This window comes from Bufo gargarizans, chromosome 5 (assembly GCF_014858855.1).
Source record: "Bufo gargarizans isolate SCDJY-AF-19 chromosome 5, ASM1485885v1, whole genome shotgun sequence".
NCBI classification, from domain to species: domain Eukaryota; kingdom Metazoa; phylum Chordata; class Amphibia; order Anura; family Bufonidae; genus Bufo; species Bufo gargarizans.
Window position 1 is genome coordinate 105,887,206 of NC_058084.1, and position 18,964 is coordinate 105,906,169.

Below are 18,964 nucleotides of genomic sequence, written 5' to 3' on the forward strand. Positions count from 1 at the left end.
CCTCCTTGGTGGTTTTATCGTGAATACATTTTCACTTTTTGATATTTGTTGATTTATTACCTAGTTGCCACGTCGGCTTGGTCTTGCGGTTTAGCTGGTTTCCTAGTAACCACAATATTTTTGCGAGCATCATTACGTCATAACGACACCTGCGGCTTCCCGTTCCCGTTTTTTTTTTTTTTTTTTTTGATGCGGCCCACATAAACTTAAATTTTGTTTTTTTGGCCCATGTTAGCCTTTGAGTTTGACATGCTTGATCTAAGCTATATGATAGATATATGTATCTAAGCTATATCACAGCTATATCTATATGATGGACAAGGATTTACTTTGTGATGTTCCTGGTGGTGCTTTTGTTTCTGATGGCCGGTGGAGTAGGGAAATGGTAACTTGCTAAGGCTGGTAAAGATCGCCAGATGCAGAGGCAGGGGAACGGGCACACTGGTGGATCACAGGGAGGGAGCGGGCACAACATTAAATCTTTTGCATCCGCGATCCCTCACAGGAGCCTAGGCTGCCAGAGGAGAGGGGGGGGGGCAGGCACACAAGGCTCTGACGTTATATGCACAGAGCCTGGCCCCTCCCTAAAGCAGGGAGAAGCCTGTACACGAGATGTCACCACCAGAGCCTGGTGAGTGACGTCAGGGGTCACGTGACCCACATCGGCCGTTCAGAAACACTGCAGAATAAATATTGTAAGTAAATTACAAATGTGTTTTTAATACTGTTATAAGCCACCATAACATATATAGATATAACTCGGACAACCCCTTTAAAGACATTGTAATTTGTTTTTCCTTTTTTCATTACAAGAGCCACAACTTTTTTATTTTTCCATCGATGTAGCTGTTGAATTTTGTAGTAGAATGAGTTGCATTTTTCTATGACCCCATTTTCTACACATAATTTTTTGATAAACTTTTATAGTTTTTTTTGTAAGGGTAATAGAAAAAAACATCAATTCTACAACTTTTTGAGTTTTGTTTTATGGGTTTTTACAGTATTCAGTTGAAATGACATGTTACTTTTGTTCTGTTTATCAGTATGATTAAGGTAATTTTTTTATGTCTTTGTACTTTTTCACAATAAAAACACTTGAAAAAAAAACATTTGGTTTAGTGCCACCATATTCTGAGACCTATAACTTATTTCACTGGATTTTCCTATGAAAAAAGCTGTTTGAGAGATTATTTTTGCAGGATGCAGTCAGGGCCGGCGTTTGGGGTGTGCGGGCTGTGCGGCCGCACAGGGCGCCATAGCAACAGGAGCGCCGGGCGGCGACAGTCTGCCGCAAACTAAGTATACTTATTACTATTTTGTTGCGGCCGCCGGCTAACTAACAGCGCTGAAAGCGCACGGACTATTGGAAATAGTGAGGAGGGGGCGGGGCCCGCGGCCGCTCTGAGCTTAGGGTTGCCATCCGTCCGGGATTGTAATCCTGTGCCCTGCCGTCACTCACTGCAGCGCCGGCAGCCGGGTGATCAGCTGAGCGCAGCGCTCCAGTCCTGAGCCTCCCCGAGCCGAGTCCCTCCTCTCCCTGCTCCCTCCCTCCTCTATCTACACTACAGTGATGCGTGCCGTGCCCCCAGCCAGGCAGCGCAGCGGCTCACTTACTGTTCAATCAGTCAGTCTCCCTCCTCCTCGCTCCTCCCCTGCCTGCGGCTGCCTCCCAGTGACCCTGCCTCCTTCTCTCTGATAAGGAAGTCAGGTGACGGTCCACAGTCAGGAAGTGACATCAGAGAGAGAGGCAGGGAGCTCCTTCACCCGTGGGAGAATTAAAATCATTCCTCTTCACTTCTCTCCAGTCCAGGCAGCCTGCCCAAGTAGTGCCCTGTGCCCAGCCCAGTGCCCACTATTGTGCCCTGCCTGCAGGCTGCAGTGCAGCAGCAGTGGTATTTCAACCTGACCAACTAAGACAGTCCTGAGTCCTGAACTGAACTCTGAGAGTCCTGATACCTGTTGTCCTGGATAGTCACTTACTTACTTCTAAAAAGGTATAAATATAAAACATTTGAAGTGTAATGTAACAGTGTTTAAACAGGATTCTGAAATCTGTCAATCATCAGAAAAAACGTTATGTAGCTGACTGACATGAGCGATGGGCTGATGTCAGCAGTACATAACAGAGTGTTTTATAACTCCCTGCCCGCCGCTGCCGCCGTTCTATTAAAATAAAGACTTATAATATGCTAATGAGCCTCTAGGTGCTATGAGGGCGTTCCTGCAGCACCTAGAGGCTCCGTCTATTCAGCCTTTGGCAGTGGCACACCCATGTCCAGTTGATTGACGTCCGAGTTCTCCTCTCTCGTCCCTGTGTGTGTGTGTGTGTGTCCGTCCCTGTGTGTGTGTGTCCGTCCCTGTGTGTGTGTGTGTCCGTCCCTGTGTGTGTGTGACTGTCCGTCCCTGTGTGTGTGTCCGTCCCTGTGTGTGTGTGACTGTCCGTCCCTGTGTGTGTGTGTGTGTGTCCGTCCCTGTGTGTGTGTGTGTGTGTACGTCCGTGTGTGTGTGTGTCCTTCCCTGTGTGTGTGTGTCCGTCCCTGTGTGTGTGTGACTGTCTGTCCCTGTGTGTGTGTGTCCGTCCCTGTGTGTGTGTGACTGTCCGTCCCTGTGTGTGTGTCCGTCCCTGTGTGTGTGTGACTGTCCGTCCCTGTGTGTGTGTCCGTCCCTGTGTGTGTGTGACTGTCCGTCCCTGTGTGTGTCCGTCCCTGTGTGTGTGTAACTGTCCGTCCCTGTGTGTGTGTGTGTCCGTCCCTGTGTGTGTGTGTGACTGTCCGTCCCTGTGTGTGTGTGTGTGTGTCCGTCCCTGTGTGTGTGTGTGTGTGACTGTCCGTCCCTGTGTGTGTGTCCGTCCCTGTGTGTGTGTCTCTCCCTGGGTGCATCACCATGCCCACAGTGTTCCTATGTCTTGACGCAGCTGCATCAGAAGTTCAGAATGTTCTGTGCGGGGCAAGAAGAAGATGGAAGAGGAGGCAGCGCCGCCAGCATGGAGTCCGTGCGATAGACACAGGGAGGCACACTAAGGACGAAGGTAACACTTACACATGATCTACACTAGTGTTATCTGTGGTTTTACATAGGACCAGAGGTAACACTACTACATTTACGGAAATCAGAGAGCCATCGCTGTGTTATCTGTATTCAGAGAGCTATGTGGTGTTATTTGTGGTGTTACATAGGACTGCAGATAAAACTTTTATGGTATATCCACAGGAGTCCCATAGATTCAGATACCGTATAGTGTAGTAGCATTATGGGTCCATAAAAAACCAGGGGTAAGGAGGGGGGGGGGGCGCCACAAGGTTAGCTCGCACAGGGCGCCTGAACACCTAAGGCCGGCCCTGGATGCAGTGACATTTTTGTTGGAGTTTATATGACTTTTTGATTTTTGTGTGTCAGGGGTGATCAACTAACAGCAATTCTGCCATTTTTTATGGTGTTTACTATGCAAGTTAAATAACAGGATCATTTTATAATTCAAGTCATTACGATCAACAATTGCACCAATTGATTTTTTGCACATCTACTCCTGGCTTTGGCTTAAGCTTTCACACTTGCGTTTGGTGCGGATCCATCATGGCTCTGCACAGACGGATCCATTCAGATAATACAAATGTCTGCATCCGTTCAGAACGGATCCGGTTGTATTATCTTTAACATAGCCAAGACGGATCCGTCTTGAACACCATTGAAAGTCAATGGAGGACGGATCAGTTTTCTATTGTGTCAAAGAAAACGGATCCATCCCTATTGACTTACATTGTGTGTCAGAACGGATCCGTTTGCCTCAGTTTCGTCAGACGTACACCAAAACGCTGCAAGCATGTTAAAGTTTTCCGGCATTGAGTTCCGTCCTAGGGGCTCAATACCGGAAAAAAATGCTTCAGTTTAATCCTAATGCATTCTGAATGGAAAACAATCCGTTCAGTATGCATGAGGATGTCTTCAGTTCAGTTCCTCTTATGGTATTTGGCCAGAGAAAATACTGCAGCAATAAAATGCATTAATGCCGAGTTTTCCAGCAAAACGGATCCGCATGCGCAGACCTTTAAAAATGTGTCCGGATGACACCAGAGAGACAGATCCAGTATTGCAATGCATTTGTGAGACGGATCCGCATCCAGATCCGTCTACAAATGCTATTCGGATCAGGCAGGCAGTTCCGGCAACGGAACTGCCTGCCTGATCCTCACAACGCAAGTGTGAAAGTACCCTAAGCCACCTCTTGCAATTTTTAGTTTCTTTTTTTTTTTTTAAGTGGAAGGTGCTTAGTGACAGCGATGGGGCACCCACACCCAGACAGGTGTATTAGAATTTATGCCAGAACCTGGTCTAAATTATAGGGCAAATCCATGCTGACTGATAGGGGGTGCAGATTACCTTTCTGGTGCATGGACTTCCAGAAGATGCTCTACATTTATTAAGAGGTGTGCTCTTAATAAATTTGGCTTATTATACTCCACTGCATCTATGATTAAAACAGCCTTATGAAATGCCAATCTTTGAGTACGGGATACTTAGATTTGAACTTAAAAATAGTGGTCTACATTAGTAGTTGAATACCGCAGAAAATACAGTGAATTACTTATGTGTAGTACAGCCTAGAGGCACCTATCAGAACTCCTAGAGTGAATGCAGCACTGCATTTTGGGAGAGGTATTTTTCACATATGTAATTACTGATACAGGGTCTGGTGTAAATACTTTTCTTCTGAGAATGGAAATCACCAGATCAAGCTTAGGTTATTTTCAATTAGCTCTGCCACGGATTCCAGGTAAATCAAGTGGATCAGCTGTCCACTCACAGTGCATGGTACTACTTGGGGGCTGTAGAAAATACTCACTATAGAAGACACGTCCAGCACCAAAGTGACACTCAAAGTTCATTTAGAATCCATTAAAAACATAAAGCATGCCATCTCAAGAGAAATTAACTTAACCCCCTCCACATTTGTAGTTATCAATCTGCTCTGCCTAAAGAAAAAGAAGGAACTTACCCATTCACCGGTGCTACGTTCCAGCATCAAGGGTCTCATCTCTTGTGGACTGGAAGTGTGAAGACTAATCTGTATGTTTCCAATCATAAGAAATGTTTTATTTTATTTTGTGCTTATGCTAAAACATGTGTAACGTGAGGTCTATTTAAATGTATAGATTGGGTTATAACTAGCGAATAGCTGAAACGCGCAAAACTTGCCATATCTGCTCTGCACAAGGATCCAATAAAGGTTACATGCTGGAATCATTTTATTATGTTCATGAATGGACCCATCAGTCACCATGTGCACTACTGCGCCCATTCACACGTTCCAGTGCCATGGCACGGGTAGGTGCCTTTCTTTCTTTAGGCAGAGAAGATTCAGGCCATAAGTGCAATTGTGGTGGCCTTGGGGGTTGGACAACCCCTTTATGGATGTGGAATGTTACATCTTTTCTTGTGCTGCTACAATTGCCAGGTTCAGCTGACTTTGCTTGTTTGTGTATAGGCACCTTTAGTTATCCTGGTAGATGTATAGTTTTTATGGAATCTGATCAAATGGGATTTCATCTTCATTGGTGCTACGTGATTCTTGTGTGTGAATATAGATTTCAGCTCTGAGTCTTGCACAATTGTGAGGATGAACAGAGGATGCTGTAACTCGGGATTATACAAAATAACATAAAACAATTTACTGTATTTCCAAAGCTTTACATCCTTTTATGTTCATTATATTTCTGTAAAAAAAAAAATTGTGAATCTAAAGTTATGGCCAAACGATCAGGTTTGCTGATGCAGTTTTGAAAGCCAAAATCAGGAGTAGATCATAAAAGGATGAAAGGAATGAAGGACAGATATGACTTCTCTTTTTTGAATTCACGCCTGATTTTGGCTTCCAAAGCTGAATTTAAAAAAACCTGATCGCGTGGCCGTACCCTAAGCTATTTATTGAAAAAATTATGTTAAAAGTGTTACAATATGTTTTTTAAATTGGCACTTTTGAATAAATATGCATCCTCAGAGCAGCAGAGCATTAGCGTAGGACTCTTGTTTTTACTAAGGTAGCACAGTCATTGCACATATAGGCAACATGGATGTGATCACTGACCTGAGGATTATCTGCAGATGGACTGGTTTCCTTACCAGCCACTACCACACTCTCCTTAAGGAGTCCTGCCGCTGGCTCTACTTTCTTTACAGTCATTTCCTTAGGAATGGAAGGATCTATTTGACGCACAGCATCATTCAGCGGAAGCTTGTTTGGTTTGGATTGTTGCCGCACTTGGCTCTTATACCAGCTAGGATAAAACAAGTGATCTGAGGTTTCTGCAGTTGAGAGTACTTGAACGTTAGGAGTCTGTTGAATACCACTTGGCTCAACACCACCCTTTATCAGAACAAATAAAATAGAAAGCCATGTTATCTTATGGAATGCAACCTCTTGTGAACACTGCGCACATATTTAGAGTCAGCTTATAAGGCAACATAGTGCAGAGCAGGCATTATCCCAAAATAAAATACTGTTAGGTTCCTAATATAGAGGATATGGTTAATGGAGTCTGCACCAGTAGTGATTAATGCCATAGCTTATGGAATCAGGTAAACTAAAGAATGAGTCTATTATAAAAGTCTGCATACAATCGTAATGTATGCCTTCTGAGACCGGAAACATATAGTTTGCAGCCAATATGAGACAAGCAAGGTCTTAAGAAATTAATATTTAGTATTGGTCGACACTGATGCTTTAGTTCACACCTAATGAAATAGGTGGCAAGTTCAACCTCCGGAGTATGGAATATTAAAGAAGTTATGACAGCAACTGCTAACAAGTGCAGCGAATATCAGTAACAAATATATATAGGATTGAAGAGAAAACATAGAGACTATTAAAGAGGAAACGTAAAGACTCCAATACAATAAAGTTTAAGGAGAAGAAATCTATTAGACTAGGTAAACATTGTCATCAGACTGATCATTCACAATACCTTCTCTGACCTAGATTTTCCAAATGTTGCAAAGAATATCCTGAAGTAACCTAATAAGAACTAATGATCTGCCATTGTCCACATTTACCTAATAAATAACGCAATTACATATTGATATAAAAGATATATAAAATATGTGGAAGTTTATAAAAGAGTTCATACACAGGCCACCACATTGGGTCAAGCTAGTATAGAAGTAGTATGACATGGTTGATGATAGCTGGTCCTTAAATGGAAGAAAGACTGAAATTAAGAGAAGCATTCTTGTTTATTACCAAGAAAAGATATCTGTCAGATCAAATCAGGAGATGCTGTCTTTAGATTTGGGCATCTGTATAATACCCTAAAAAGCTGGATGACTGGTACCAATGAGTTTGGACAGAATTTATTTTTTCCCTTTTTGAGAAGATCTTTTTTCTTTCAAAACATGCCTGTTAAAGTAAATACTTGAATTCCTCATAAAAAAACAATTCTGGAACATTTTCGACTATGTTCTTCCATTCCTCTGTTATTCTTCTTAGAAAAGTGTGAATAAGTTGAATAGTTTTTTCCATTCCCTTGTCAACAGGACATACTCCGAATGTGACTAATCAGTGCCACCAGTGTCATATATTTACATGTACACTCATATGTTTTCAGACCTTTTCACAAAAGTTTTTCTAGGTAACTCACATTGTTTTATATTCATATACTGCATCACCCATTGTCACGGTCTCTCCCGTGACAGGGTTCAGAAGATCTAAGAGACTGGCTGCACATGATGTGATCTGACAGCCTCTTTGGTTTCACTTGTTTCTGTGTTGTTGCTGGTTATGACCACACCTCTTGTCTCAGGTGTAGCTTAAGTGGTCATTCCAACTCCTCTATTTAGTCTGGTCTCAACCATCATGCTATGAGGTTGATAGCTCCTTTCTGGTTGTGGCAGTGCTTGTGTTTTATTCTCCACTGAGTATTAAGCCTGAGGGAGTCTCCTGATATGGCTCTAGGTTCCTGCTTATGAACATTCCTATCATTGAGGTCTGTTCATACTGATAGTAGTCAGGGCTCGGTTTAGAGATTCACTAAGTGGTGACCTTTCCCCTTTCCCTAGTTTCCAGGCCTAGTACCCTTTGCCTTCCCTCCTGTGTTTGGTGTGGAGTTCACCACCCACACCGCGCCGTGACACCCATTTTCCCATCTATACACTGATGTTAAAGGGATTCTCTGGGATTATGATACTGATGACCTATCCCCAGGCTAGGTCATCAATATCAAATGAGTGGTGGTATGACTCCCAGTACCCCTGCCAATCAAAGAGCCATGGCACTCCATGAGCACTCTTCCTAGGCCAGTGAGATGAGGTTACATCAGTGACATGAGGTTACATCAGTTACATGGCCTAGGCGCAGCTCAGTCCCATTAAAGTGAATGGGGCTGGGCTGCAATACCATGCACAGCTGCTATACAATGGACATTGCTGTGCTAGGTGAGTGGTAAAGAGGCCCGTGAGTGTCACAAATTCATCAAACAGGTGTCAGGAGTTGGACCCCTGCCAATCTCATATTGATGACCTAGCATGAGAATAGGCCATCAATATGAAAATCCTGGAAAACTTCTTTAATACTTGTAAAGAAATTAATATATTGTGGTCAGTCATTTTAAGCCCCGACAATCATCAGGTCAACACTCTTGTTATAGAGTGTTGACCTAAGTTGCAAAAGTCACAGCTTCACTCTTACATTGGATCTATTACCAGGAGAGCCCACCATTTTTTCTTGATATAAAAACATTTTGTGATATATCTACTGAAAATAATTGTAAGAAAAATTACAGAGACTCCCCCAGCATAGACTCACATGAGATCTCACTAGTTCTCACAAGATCTCATGGCTGTGATAAAGAAGCTTTATTAAATTTAAATTATCATGCCATAATTAAAATTTAATTGAACTCCTTTATTCACAGTCAAATAAAAACAAGGGTCTCCTCCTATGAGAGCTCCTCTTTAATATTTAGGGACTGTAGGGTACTCTGATGAATCATTTTTTTTGCCAGAACCCATATTTACATATTTCATAATAACATATTATTGCTGTTCACATATAGGACATTTGGAAATGATAATGATTCCTAATTAATGTCATGATAGCAATTTTCTCTTCCACCATTAATGCCGTTCCCACCATAAAGAATGAGCAGATGCTAGTGATGTCTGTTAAAGAGACAAGGCGAAAATAAATGAGATAACAAAACAACAAGAGGCCACAATTTACTGAAACAATGAAGAACAGGAGAAAGGTTTTTCAGTAAAACTGTAACAAGCAGCATTTGAAATCACTAATATAATCTTTAAACATATGGTGCCTTATCAGGGCTAACTAGAAGAATGCTATGGCCCACGGCGGCAACTGATGACTCTCTGTAGCATTCCCATACACTTGCTTACATTTGATGTGTTGACTGATCTACAGTACTAACTAGATATATTTTTACTAATTCTAAGAATTTAGATTCTTTTAAAACATGTATTTCCATTTCTACTGAACTCCCTCTTTCTTACTTGCCCTTCTTTTAAAATGTTGGCTTCATTAGCTACCCTTTATAAGCACTCTTACCTCTAATTGAGTACTCTTTTATTTGACATTTCTCTTATTAAAGTGGTATTTACCAAAGATCAAATCTCTAAATTAGCTGCATTTGTACGCTTTTAACCATGTCTGCATCATAGAATAATGGATGACAACAAGTCATGTCCCTAACAATGGCAATAATGAGGATATCTTACTGCATTGTGGTCTAGCACTGTTACTGTTATAAGTAGCAGTGATGTGACATTATAAAATGCCTCAAAAAACATCTGGTCTTCTATTTGGGCTGTGTATAAAGAAGTCCTACAACACAACTAGAGCCATTCCTATTCTGGAGCTTGATATCAGCAGGACACAAGGATTCCTTTAGATGGCTAATTGGACCAAGCCTACATAATCAGACCATTGAGTCAATAACTTGACATAAACTTGACATAATTCACATCATCACATAAAATCAATAGATGTTATTCAGGATTAAAGGGGTTGTCCAACCCTTCACAAGAAATGGTCTATACTCAGACAACCATACACACCTATGAAGGTTCTGCTGTAGGTCTGGTGCTAAAACTAAAGATTTCCTAGAGCTGCTCCTATTCCCTTTAGCTTGGAGCTGTGTAGTTCCAGCACTGATTTCCAGAACAGCTGATTGGCAGGGATGCGGGATGCAAGACCCTGGCCAATTACGTAGTGATGGCCTATTCTCAGAGTAGGCCATTACTTGTAAAGGATTGGACAACCCCTTTAAGCATATTATAGAAATATCTTAATGTGTCCAAACAGGATCCATTTGTTGCACAATGACTGGATTACATTTATTTCACTATCTGAGAAGTGTTGTCTCAGACTGAAGTGGGCATCAAAACATGAATGATCTTCAACAATGTTTAGCTGCATTTTATGGTTATTAACCAAAAACCTCATGAATGAGGTATACAACTGCATGGCTTAACAGCTGGATCTAATATGTCCTCCTATGTATGTGGCCAAAATAACTAAATAGCTTGTTCCAGGCCTAAACAAACTGATCATCCTACATGAAATCATCTTCACTGGGTTTAATAATATGTTAATTATTAGCATAAGTGCCATAGACAAATACAGTATTAGTTAAGTTACGTTTATATTACTTGAGGCATTGGCCGTTCTGCTTCCTGAGGTGTAGTTTGTTCTTCGTTTTGGTTTGTGGTTGTAATTGTGGTGTCAGAGGTAGGGGTAGGTTTTTGAGTCACTCTCTCTGAGACATCCTCTTCACCTGAAGACTCTGTATGAGCGTCCTCTGAGTCTTCATCCACTGCCACTTCTTCTTCCTCCTCTTCAACTTCTAAATACAATAGAAAGTATACTGTATCTTAAATGAATTTTACAGATGTCTCCTGCAGTCTACTGTGGCTATCTGAAAACTTCTAACAAGTAAACCAATGGCTCTTGCTGGATCATTCTATGGATCTATTATTATTATTTTAGCCCTTTAAGGCTGCTTTCACACTAGCGTTCGCTGGTCCGCTCGTGAGCTCCGTTTGAAGGAGCTCACGAGCGGACCCGAACGCAGCCGTCCAGCCCTGATGCAGTCTGAATGGAGCGGATCCGCTCAGACTGCATCAGTCTGGCGGCGTTCAGCCTCCGCTCCGCTCGCCTCCGCACGGACAGGCGGACAGCTGAACGCTGCTTGCAGCGTTCGGGTGTCCGCCTGGCCGTGCGGAGGCGTGCGGATCCGTGCGGATCCGTCCAGACTTTCAATGTAAGTCAATGGGGACGGATCCGTTTGAAGATGCCACAATGTGGCTCAATCTTCAAGCGGATCCGTCCCCCATTGACTTTACATTGAAAGTCTGGACGGATCCGTACTAGGCTATTTTCACACTTAGCTGTTATATGCTAAAATAATGCAGACGGATCCGTACTGAACGGAGCCTCCGTCTGCATTATTATGAGCGGATCCGTTCAGAACGGATCCGCCCGAACGCTAGTGTGAAAGTAGCCTTAGGATGCAACCTACTGTAGTTTGGTACTTAAAAAGGTTTTCAGTGATTTATTTTTACCGATGACCTATCCTCTGCTCCACAAAAGATATTCTGTATTATTCAAACCAACATCCAGATCTGAATACTTTTGTAATTGCATGTAATTAAAAGTTTAGTATAGCCACTGAGTTGTTCAATAAAATCTATATGTATAGCACCACCTACTGTTTGTTATTTTCCTTATTTCTCCTTCCATTTCACTGAGATGGTCACACACACTCACTTTAAATATACAGCTGTCACCAGTCGGATCATCTGTTGGAAGCTGTGACAGATCTCTGGATCCATGTAAAGTAAAGGGCAGGTTCTAGCTTTGTTAGAAAGAGATTGACATGTATCATATGTCTGATTTTCATTTTTTACATTAATCATGGCATAACCGCCTTAACCTCTTGCCGCACACGTAACGCAGAAAGGCGTCCGGGCGGCGGCAGTCTCAGGCTCAGTGACGCCTATTGGCGTCATCTCGTGAGAGCTGAGATTTTGTGTGAATGCGCGCGCGCATGCGCACGCGTTCACAGCAACGCGCGACTGGGGAGTTGATCTACAGCCTGCCAGCGATGATCATTCGCTGGCAGGCTGTAGATGCGATTTTTTCAGAAAGGTATATTAGACGCTGTTTTGTTAACAGCGTCTAATATACCTGCTACCTGGTCCTCTGGTGGTCCCTTTTGCTTGGATCGACCACTAGAGGACACAGGGAGCTCTGTAAGTAGCACCAATCACCACACTACACTACACCCCCCCTGTCACTCATTAACCCCTTATTAACCCCTGATCACCCCATATAGGCTCCCTGATCACCCCCCTGTCATTGATCACCCCCCCTGTAAGGCTCCATTCAAAGGTCCGTATGTGTTTTGCGGATCCACGGATCCGCAAAACACAGACACCGGCAATGTGCTTTCCGCATTTTGCGGATCCGCACATTGCCAGAACTATAAAGAAAGTGCCTTTTCTTGTCCGCAATTGCGGACAAGAATAGGACATGTCCTATATTTTTGCGGAACGGAAGTGCGGACCCAGAAGTGCAGATCCGAGCAGGACAAAGTCTGTCCCCATAGAAATGAATGGGTCCGCAATTCCGTTCCGCAAAATGCGGAACAGAATTGCGGACATGTGAATGGGGCCTAAGGATCCCTTATCACCGCCAGTTAGTTAGCTACTTTTTGGCCCAAGTTAGCGGAAATATATATATTTTTTTTTCTTACAAAGTCTCATATTCCACTAACTTGTGCCAAAAAATAAAATCTTACATGAACTCACCATACCTTTCACCGAATCCAAATGCGTGAAAATGCCCTGGGAAATCCTAAAGGTACTCATTGGAATTTGGGCCCCTTTGCGCATCTTGGCAGCAAAAAAGTGGCACACATGTGGTATCGCCGTACTCAGGAAAAGTAGGGCAATGTATTTTGGGGTGTATTTTTACATATACCCATTCTGGGTGAGAGAACTATCTCTGTAAATTGACAACTTTGTATAAAAAAATGGAAAAAGTTGTCATATTTCTCACACACTGGATGGGTATATGTGAAAAGACACCCCAAAACACATTGCCCTACTTCTCCTGAGTACGGCGATACCACATGTGTGACACTTTTTTGCAGCCTAGGTGCGCAAAGGGCCCCAAATTCCAATGAGTACCTTTTAGAGGGCATTTTTAGACATTTTGATTCCAGACTTCTTCTCACGCTTTAGGGCCCCTAAAATGCCAGGGCAGTATAAATACCCCACAAGTGACCCCATTTTTGAAAGAAGACACCCCAAGGTATTCCGTGAGGGTTATGGTGAGTTCATGTAAGATTTTACTTTTTGTTACAAGTTAGTGGAATATGAGACTTTGTAAGAAAAAAAATAAAAAAAATAATAATTTTTCGGTAACTTGCGCCAAAAAAAAAAAAAACTTCTATGAACTCGCCATGCCCCTCACGGAATGTCTGGGGTGTCTTCTTTCCAAAATGGGGTCACTTGTGGGGTATTTATACTGCCCTGGCATTTTAGGGGCCCTAAAGCGTGAGATGTGGTTTGGAATCCAAATGCATAAAAATGCCCTGTGAAATCCTAAAGGTACTCATTGGAATTTGGGCCCCTTTGTGCACCTAGGCTGCAGAAAAGTGTCACACATGTGGTATCGCCGTACTCATAAGAAGTAGGGCAATGTGTTTTGTGGTGTATTTTTACATATACCCATGCTGTGTGTGAGAAATATCTCTGTAAATGACAACGTTTTAAATTTTGTTATACAAAGTTGTCAATTTACAGAGATATTTCTCTCACCCAGCATGGGTATATGTAAAAATACACCCCAAAACACATTGCCCTACTTCTACTGAGTACGGCGATACCACATGTGTGAAACTTTTTTGCAGCCTAGGTGAGTAAAGGGGCCGAAAGTCCAACGAGTACCTTTAAGCTTTACAGGGTTGCTCACAATTTAGCCCTGCCCAAAATGCCAGAACAGTAAATACACCCCACAAATGACCCCATTTCGGAAAGTAGACACCCCAAGGTATTCACTGAGGGGCATAGTGAGTCCGTGGGAGATTTTTTTTTTTGCCAGAAGTTAGCAGAAATGGAAACTTTATATATATTTTTTTTCTCAGAAAGTGTCATTTTCCGCTAACTTGTGAAAAAAAAAAAATCATACATGAACTCACCATGCCCCTTCGTGAATACTTTGGGGTGTCTTCTTTCTAAAATGGGGTCATTTGGGGGGTATTTATCCTGGCATTCTAGCACCTCAAGAAACATGACAGGTGCTCAGAAAGTCAGAGCTGCTTCAAAATGCGGAAATTCACATTTTTGTACCATAGTTTGTAAACGCTATAACTTTTGCGCAAACCAATAAATATACACTTATTGGATTTTTTTTATCAAAGACATGTAGCACAATAAATTCTGACACAAACTTGTATAGAAATGTAATTATATTTGAACAATTTAACCAGAGAAAGTTAAAAATGCACTTTCTTTGAGAAAATTGCGGCCTATTTTGATTAATATCGGAAAAACGAAAAATATCAGCAGCACTCAAATACCACCAAAAGAAAGCTGTATTTGTGATAAGAAAAGGAGGTAAAATTCATTTGGGTGCCAAGTTGCATGACCGAGCAATAAACCGTTAAAGTTGTGACGTGCCGATTTGTAAAAAAGGGCCTGGTCACAAGGGGGGTATAAACCTGTGGTCCTTAAGTGGTTAAAGGGGTTTTCCAGTTTGCATCAATATACTTAAAAATAAAATAAATAATTTATGAAGGTAGTTGTAATTTTGTAATGTTTTTTTATAAATATTTTCATACATATTAAACAATTTGGTTTATAGAATACAATTAAGCATGACAATAACACAATAACTAATACTGAAGTTCTGTCCATGGACGTGTCATAGCAGCAACAGGGCCAGTGATAGGGGAGTGTCTATGGAACTAGCTGGGTGTTCTATGGCACTGGCAAAAATAGCCAAGCGCTGACTCGGCTATCTCCGTCAATCTCATTGAATGAATTGAGCCTTGGCTGTGCTTACGCGGTGTGCTCTCCATTAATTTCTATGGGATTTCCAAAAATAGTCCAGCGTTCTCACTCAGTTATTTTTAGAACTTCCAAAGAAATAAATGGAGCGCACACCATGCAGTGAGATAAGTGCGCGTCCCAGAGGTGGACCTGCACCTATCTGACATTGGTGGTATATCCTTGCAATATGCCACCAATGTTTCAGATGAGACAACCCCTTTAGCTGGATTCTGTGGGTTAGTGTTATGCACATACAAAATATTTAGAGTTTTTTATGCTTGACTTTTTTTTTTAATTTAAAACTCTGCAAACAGAGCTGTGTGAGGGCTTATATATTTGTGGGGCACATTTTAGTTTTTATAGATGCCATTTTGGTACACATGTAACCTTTTGATAATTTTTTATTCAACTTCTTTGTAAGGTGAGGTGACCAAAGAATGACAATTGTGGCATTGGGAATTATTTCCTACTGTGTTCACCTTGTGGGTTAAATAATAGGATATTTTATTACATCAGGTCATTATGGATGTGGCAATACCAATTATGTTCACTGTTTTCATTTATTGTTCTATATATATAAGAAATGGGAAGTTTTTTGTGTATTTTAAAAAATGTAAGTTTTTTACATATTTAGGTCCCCTTAGGGATCTTAAATCTGCAATCATTTGATCGCTTGTACTATACACTGTAAAACTTCTGCATTACAGAGCATAGGACTTCTTATAAGAATTCCATTTCATCTTGCCAGATAAGATGCTGGGTGTAATAAATGCTGGAACATGGCATTCCTGGGGATCTTCAGAAGACCCCCAGCTGCCATGACAACTACTCGAACGGGGCGCCTTTCAAAGGACAGGTGGAGCCCTCCCTCTAACTGTTCACATGCCTCGGTCGCTATTGACTGTGGCATGTGAGGGTTTAAACAGCTGGTATCGGAGCTATCTTTGATCCTGGCAGTGAGAGCAGGGTGCCAGCTGTATAATAAAGCTGGAACTTGCAAGCGATAACTTGGGCCAAGCTTCTGAGCCTGCTCTATTATTGTCCAATAATATTACTTAAGTACATACACTCAGGAACATAATAGTACCTAACTGAGTAGGAAGAGGTTAATAATGATACCATAAAGGGTTTGTCTCACCATAACAACTTATCACCTATCCACAGAACAGGTGATAAATATTTAATCGCTGTGGATCTCACTGGCATCACTCCCACAGAGAATGAGTGGAAGTAACTGTTCACATGAAAAATGGGACTACCAGCAATCCAACAATCACCTGTCCTGCTGGACAACTCCTTTAATACATAAATAGCATATGTACTGTAGGTATGTATGTAGTGACCCAGGAAAACACCACTCCTGTGGAGTGAGACGCGTCAAGAGCAAAAGCAATTGTGCTAGGAGAACCTCTGAGGGAAAGAGGACAGACATCTACAGAATGTTTAGGATCACAAGGCACTGTGCATGATAGTAATTGTAATGCTTGTTTATGGCTGTGGACTTTGCTGCTTGTGGAGAGGGTATATTGCCTCCAGTGACCACCACAACAGATTGGCTTCCTGTTTGAGGGTTTGCATCCCACTGTGGGAACTGCAGTAGTTATTGTGAGACTTTTGCATGCCTGTGGTCAATTTAAGAAGATTGAAAAGCGCTTAGAGAGAGCTTCAGGGACTAATACTGCCATTATTGCCACTGCCTATACGCAGCAATTGGGAAAAGCAAGCTCTGGGGAATACCTCAGAATGGTGCTTGACATCTGCTCGCACTGCATCACCCATCAGCAGCAGTAAAGAGACTTCTCTTTGTTATCATTAAACTGGGCCTGGTCATTGCCTACATTATCCACCAGCCCCTACATCTACCCGCCTGCCCTGCACCCTACAAGCCATTCACAATCAAGGGCACCCCATCTAACACCCTAAAGGGAACAAGGGGTGTGGCCTCCATTCACAGCATGGCCCAGGAAGAGAGCCAGGTTGAAACTGCCACCATGATTTGTGATTACTACTACCACCATCTTAGCCACTCCTCCTATCCTCCCCTCCAGGTTGCTGCATGTGCTAATAAGGTAAAAAGGCTATTGGGATAATCATATGCAACACTGTTGACCTACACTTTGTATCGAATTTTAAACAGGTATAACCAACAATTTTACTATAGTTCTTTTTTCAAATAAGTTAAAATCAAATATTAATGCATCGTAAAAAGAAATATGTATAGGACTCTGTTCACATTGGTGTTCACATCCTAACACAAAATGGGTACATACCCCTATAAAAATCAATTTCTCGAATTATTTTCTCTTCTCGGTTGAGCTCCACTGTTAAGTGGTTCATATTTTCATACCCGGACTCAATTTTTTCCATCTGGGATCCTCTAGATGCTTCTGTAATTCTAAAATAATGGACAATGTAATTCAGGGTGCACAGACTAATACAGAATCAAAGCCAGGTCATAAATACAGTTTAGGTACTTACTTTTGTAGTAAACCTTTAGCATTCTGTTGGGAAAAGGGGAGATATCTTACTTAGATGCAATCACACAATTATTGAATTTCTGTAAGCAATGGAAAGGTTAGTCTTTAGTCTTCTTAAAGAACACATGTCAGCAGGATCTACCCTATTGAAGCAGCCATGCTGCCTGTTAGGGTAAATTCTGCTGATTACAATGATACCTTTTTTGTGAAAATCAGTTGCAACTTTCAGAAGAAAAAATAATTTTAAGTGCTCACAACGAGGGGCATGGGCAGCACTGGAGAGCTGAGGAGCTGAAGTGCACTGAGGGGTTAGGCCTTGTCCCCCAGGGCACTAAAGCCCTCATTTGAAAGATCCCATCCTGCATCGAGCCATAAATGTACAGAATGGCAAGTGGCTCCTTCCCACAGCATGCGGGTGTCAGATATAACATATTGTTGACACCCAGCTGCAATGGCCAAGATTGGTGCTAGCACCAATCCTGGCCATTTAACCTCTTAGATGCCACAGTCCATACTAACATTTGCATTTAAGGGGTTTGCAGAGAAAAGGAGCTCCCTCTCTACCTCATCATTCCCCCTGCAATGTAATGTCAGGGTCCCAATAGTTGATATGGCAGATAAAGGCCTTACATAGGCTTTCAGGTCTGCCATGTACAGAAGCCTGTCAGGCCCTGCAAGTGGCAGGGCCTGATAGGCAAAGTGTAAGTGCTCATGTGCACACGACTGTATGTATTCTGCAGTCTGCAAAACACGGATCTGCAAAAAATATGGATGATGTCCGTGTGACATCCGTTTTGCTTTTGTTTTTTGGCAGATCCATCCTAACAATGCCTATCCTTGTCTAGAAAACAGACAAGAATAGGACATGTTTTATCTTTTTTGCAGAACGGCCATGCAGACATATGGAAATAGAATGCACACGGAGTCATGTAGTTTTTCTTTAAGTGAATGAACCCATTGAAGTAAATAGTTCTGCATATGGGCCGCAAGAAAAACAGAACGGACACGGAAAAAAAATACATTTGTGTGCATGAGCCCAAAAACTGACAGGTAAAATACACTGCCATAGATAACTATGGCAGTGTATTGTACCAGTGATCAGTCCATTGTATGTTCAAGTCCCCAAGTAAGGCTACTTTCACACTAGCGTTTTTGCTGGATCCGGCAGGGTTCAGCAAAATTGCTTCCGTAATTAATACAACCATCTGCATCCGTTATGAACGGATCTGGTTATTTTATCTTTAACATGGCCAAGACGGATCTGTCATTAACTCGATTGAAAGTCAATAGGGGATGGATCCGTTTTCTATTGTGTCAGATTGTGTCAGAGAAAAGGGATCCGTACCCATTGACTTGCATTGTGGGTCATGACGGATCCGTTTGGCTCAGTTTTGTCAGACGGACACCAAAACGCTGCAAGCAGC

General features: G+C 42.1%; 1 protein-coding gene across 3 annotated transcripts in view; it reads right to left on the minus strand.

Moving 5' to 3' along the window:
• Window positions 1-18,964, minus strand: part of TRIM55 (tripartite motif containing 55) — a 220,542-nt gene that overhangs the window by 64,263 nt on the left and 137,315 nt on the right. For 2 of the 3 annotated variants that reach the window (XM_044293174.1, XM_044293176.1), the window contains exons 6-9: window positions 17,542-17,564; window positions 17,334-17,458; window positions 10,657-10,850; window positions 6,083-6,361 (exon numbers count right to left, since the gene is read on the minus strand). In XM_044293174.1, the coding sequence (XP_044149109.1) occupies window positions 6,083-6,361; window positions 10,657-10,850; window positions 17,334-17,458; window positions 17,542-17,564 (621 nt within the window). Of the gene's footprint in view, window positions 1-4,993; window positions 5,063-6,082; window positions 6,362-10,656; window positions 10,851-17,333; window positions 17,459-17,541; window positions 17,565-18,964 lie in introns of all 3 variants that reach the window. The other variant, XM_044293173.1, reaches the window with a different exon arrangement.